The sequence below is a fragment of the Lactuca saligna genome, chromosome 8 (genome assembly GCF_052625555.1).
Source record: "Lactuca saligna cultivar CGN05327 chromosome 8, ASM5262555v1, whole genome shotgun sequence".
In the NCBI taxonomy this organism is placed as follows: Eukaryota; Viridiplantae; Streptophyta; class Magnoliopsida; order Asterales; family Asteraceae; genus Lactuca; species Lactuca saligna.
The window spans coordinates 215,026,818-215,031,714 of record NC_136424.1 but is presented as its reverse complement, the minus strand read 5'-3'; the positions used below and the strand labels follow the sequence as shown (position 1 = coordinate 215,031,714).

The following is a 4,897-nucleotide window of genomic DNA, read 5'->3' as shown; positions in this document are numbered from 1 at the left end:
AAGTTACTAGATGCAGGGTATCTCCACTCTTCATCTTTCTTCGTACGATACTTGGAGTGTTTCATGGCGCTCCAGGTGTCGGTTATGGTTAAGGGGTTTTTAGAAGGAATCTTTTATGCTTCTTAACCAAGAGCTTCCTTGCTTTTTGAAAACATTGTTAGGATTTATTTTATTTTATTTATTTATTTATTTTTGGTGTAGTGCTAGATCGAAAAAATAAACATAATAAGCGTTGGGTGGCTCTAAAATCCTAAACTTGTTGTTATGTAATGTTTTCTTTTAATTCGAATTAGTTTCTTGCTAGACTTAATTTTAATAATATCTTGCCATTCGAAAAATAGTATTCATCATGATAATCAAATAACACAAGATAATATGATAAATTAAATCTTCGAAAACTGATTATTAATTATTTTGAAAGTAGTAGTCGTTTTAAACGGGCCTTTTAACACCCCCTTCACGTTGAATGTGCATTAATCGCGATAGAGGTTTTATTACATAACACATGCTTTAATTTTTTGAGACCCACAAACTTTTTTATTTTATAAAAGCATATTCAACGATAGGTTTATATATTAAACCGTCATTTGGAATTGTAAGATTGGAATATTTAATGGTTTTTGGAAATTAAAGTAAATGTTGAGTATCACATTCACATTCCTGTTTTTAAACTATGAGCTAAATAGTGTGTTATTCAAGATTTTGATGAGCTGGGTAAACCGACCGATTTTGAGTATTTTTTATGCTTTTTGTTGTTATTGGTTAAAGAAAAGTTATAAACTAACCGCTGTTTTGTAATTTTTAAATTTGAAGTTGCTCATTTTGGACCCTATCCCGTTATATATGAGTTGGTTAGTATTATTATTTTTATATTAATTATTTTTTAGATAATTTTTTGCCTGGTAGTGTTCGTCGCATGATCTATGTTTATAAAAACGAGTATATATGTCCCAAGAAACATAATATTTGGACAAAATCTACGGTTGTTTCATTATCTAGAACATGAGTTGCCAGAATGGATGACTTATTAGTATAAAAAAAATTAAAAAAAAAAAAAAAAAAAAAGAAACACACACACAATGGATATTTAGGACAACTTGTCAAACTATAAGGTGGCCAAATGAACATCATGGGTCTATAAATTGGTCATTTTACCACATAACACGCACAAGACTAGTATTTTGTCAAAACACCACCACTAATGGATGTAAGTGCAGGGTGTTGTGTACTTGGAGTAGCAACTGTAATTATGTTTTTTATATGGAGAGTTTCAAATTTGTCGTGGTTTGTATCAACCAAGAAGTTAAGGAAGCACTTAAAAGATCAAGGACTCAACAATAGTTCTAACAAATGCATGTCACGAGAGGGAAAAGAGATGGCGCAGACGAAAACCGAAGCCAAAGCAAAACAATTTAGTCTAACTCGAGATATGGCTCCTCGTGTCTCTCCTTTCTTTTATAGATCAATTAATACTCATGGTATGTTATAGTTCTTGTTTATCCAAAAGAAAATTTCTTATTTATGTGAATTTCGATCATCTTTCCGATGTGTCTATTGATAACGACTAAAATTGTCAAAAATTCGAACGCTTGCAACCTTTGATATTGTTTTAATGCAAAACGGGATTAACATTTCAATAAACAAAATATGTAAGCATAGTTAGTATATTTATTAGTTACAAAATTGAAAAGATGTTGATGGAACGCCTTTTGACCTTAATTTAAAGTTTACATATTCAAGCATATTACCAAACTTGTCGATTTTATCACATATGCAACATTCTTAATTACGATGTAAATGTAGGAATTGTATTACAAATTTGATAAACATATCTAAACTAGCCATGATAGAAGAGATCTGGGCCAGATATCATCAATTAATTACAAAACCTAAGAGGGGGAAGGCAAAGTGAATTCGTTAACAAAGATGTTAGAGGAAGAATTCGTTGATGTTGATTAATAGCATGAACATAGAAATATTAACAATCATGCATTTTACCCGTAGAAACTCAATGTTCATTTTCATTGATATATCTTTCTTTACATTAGAATTTCAGGTTGGAGATAAAGTTATGTTAAAGGCCTCTTCATGGAAGGGGATTGTTCGATTTGAAAAGGATGGGAAGTTCAGTCCGCATTTCCTAGGACCATTTACAGTGCTCGAACGTGTAGGATCACAAGCCTACAAATTGGACCTTCCACATGAGATGCATGAGATTCATGACACAATCAATGTGGCTTATCTGTATCCATGCAAGCTAGAGCAACAAAATGTAAATTCATTGTCAGATGTTCAGATAGGCAAGAAGGCTATGTGCATAGAGGAACCTAAACCTAATCTTGATACATTGATTAAAAGACTTCGAAGCAAGCAAAGTTTGCATAATGTAATTCCATTGTCTAATGCACAGATAGATAACAAGACGAGGTACGTAGAGGAACCTCTAGAAGAACCTGAAGCTATACTTGACACAAAACTTATGAGTCTTCGAAATAAGCAAATTTTACTAGTGAAGGTTCAATGGAGGCATCGTCATGGAGTCAATGTTACATGGGAACCTAAAGAGGAGATCCAAAAGAGATACCCTAAGCTGTTTGTATAGCTGATTTCAAGGATAAATTTTTTTTGTAAGAAGGTGAATTAAAGTTTATATTTTGTATAAATATTAACTTTTTTATGTTTTTAGATATTAAATTTAGACAAGTAATAAAGTGATAATTATGTAATACGATGATATTTTCTATTTGGATAAAAGAATAATTTGGAATTGTTTAATTGTATTTAAATAGAACACGAAAAGTGAACTTTTGTGTCTAAGACAACATTTATCGTGTGTTCAGAACCGGGTGTGGGATGGAATGCAGCATATATATTTGGTCACAATTGAAGTGTGTGGACAATTTACTCACACACCAAACGACTTGTCAACGTGCCAATCTAATAGAGGATTGTAAAATTCTTTTTTATTTTTTTATTACATTAATATACTAGGTGTGAGACCCGTATAATACACGGATTGATTTAAAAAAAAAATGTTAAACATTAAATCAAAATGTAAACAATATATATATATATATATATATATATATATATATATATATATATATATATATATATATATATATATGATTTTAATTTTAAAAATTGAAACAAATTAAAAATTGACAAATGGATAATATTTATTTTAAAAATACTACAAAATGATAAGTGTCAAAATTTATGAGAGATTGTCATGTGACAAAAAAGCTTCATTTATTAAGAAGGATTTGAGATTTGAGATGCTATGAAAGATAAATGATGGAAAATATATTAAAATAATAATAATGATAATACCAATTTTTTTAACTATTCAAACGCTTCTATATAGATTTTAATATCAGCCATACTAGAATTTCCATGTACGACAGACCCTAGTGCTTGATATTATTTTGTAGAATTTCCAAAAATACATTGTTTTAAAATGTAAAAATAAAAGTAGGTTGATGTTTTAGACAAATAACTTAAAGTACATTGTTACTTTTTGCTGGTTAAAAAACCCACATCAATATTAAAACAAACAAATAATGAAATATTTTTGGAGCAAATCACCAAAGGGCTACTAGTCCAAAGTATCTGCTGTTGCCCTCCCTCATTGAGGTTGAGGATTCAAGTCCCGTCGTAGATATAGGTGGATTTAAGGTGTAGTTTATGAGTAAGTTAGATTTACCGTTTCAAAAAAAAAAAAAATGTATTACGCCGTTTAAAAAAAAATGTATTATGAATGAATTAATGCGCAATTAAGTCTATGGTCGACCCATCTATGGATTTATGACAAGCTTTCCTGCACCAAGGAACAAATGAAATAAACTAAAAAAGAAAATCCTTCAATTCTCAAAAGTTTTAGGACTATCATCAACCACACAGTTCCTCTCAAAACCTAACTCCAAAAAGTCGACCCATCTATGGATTTATGATATATAGAACAGGAACAAATATTATATTATTAAGAAACTGATTATTATTTACTTTTGAACAATAAAAACATGTAAAGGAAAATGACGCAACGGCCTTAGTATGTATTTTGACTTTGTTCATTTAGTCCTTAAATTTTATTTCGTATCTTTTAAGGGAATAAAATGGTTTTTGTCGGGTCGATTTGGTCATTTTGGACAAAATAAAAGGATAACCCGGTTACCCATTTACCACATATACTTTGACTAATCACTTTTTCTTGTCAAAAATTAACCAAGAAGAGAGAGGATTATGCACTTTCTCCAACCATTTTGATATACGGGTAATATCGTCCATACAATCATGGTGGTAATATCGTCCATACAATCATGGTGGGAATGTCGCAAATATGGTAGTTCTAAGTTCTAATTACCCTAAAGTGAGGTTGATCTTCAACTTCCAAGTGGGCTCGCCTTATTAGTATAATTCACTCAAATAATTTCTGAACACCACTATAGAGCACACAGGAAGCATCACCAAGGTAAATTATCAATAATGCCAACTATTTAGATGTTTGACAATGAGAATAATGACAATTCTATCACATTTCACCAACATGGATTCACTTGTAGAGATTTAAACATTATTGTGCCATCTATCTGTTGAGATGTACATAAAACATAGAAATGGAAAAAGCAAACAAAAAATTCAATAATGAAAAGATATTTATATCAGAAATTAGTCGGTATTTCCGATCAATGTTCTTTCTCTACTTTGGACTTCAACTCATCAAATAGACTTTGATCTCTATAACAACACTATCGTTAAACAAAAGATTAAACAAATCCTAAATTTCATTCTTAAAGTTATACATATCAAGCACCAACCATAGGTTACCATTGTACAAAATTACTTACACCATTGCATTTCAAAAAGTTATGATGTTCTTAAATCCTAAAAATTGAAC

The 4,897-nt window shown here is 30.3% G+C and overlaps 1 protein-coding gene across 1 annotated transcript; it reads left to right on the top strand.

Annotated features, from left to right (window-relative positions):
• Positions 1 to 1,046: 1,046 nt before the first annotated feature.
• On the top strand, positions 1,047 to 2,767 carry LOC145008326 (uncharacterized). Its single transcript, XM_078966943.1, has 2 exons — positions 1,047 to 1,478; positions 2,049 to 2,767. Exons 1-2 carry the CDS (start codon positions 1,202 to 1,204, stop codon positions 2,600 to 2,602), a joined length of 831 nt encoding a protein of 276 aa, XP_078823069.1. The 5' UTR covers positions 1,047 to 1,201; the 3' UTR covers positions 2,603 to 2,767.
• The last annotated feature ends 2,130 nt before the right edge of the window (positions 2,768 to 4,897 follow it).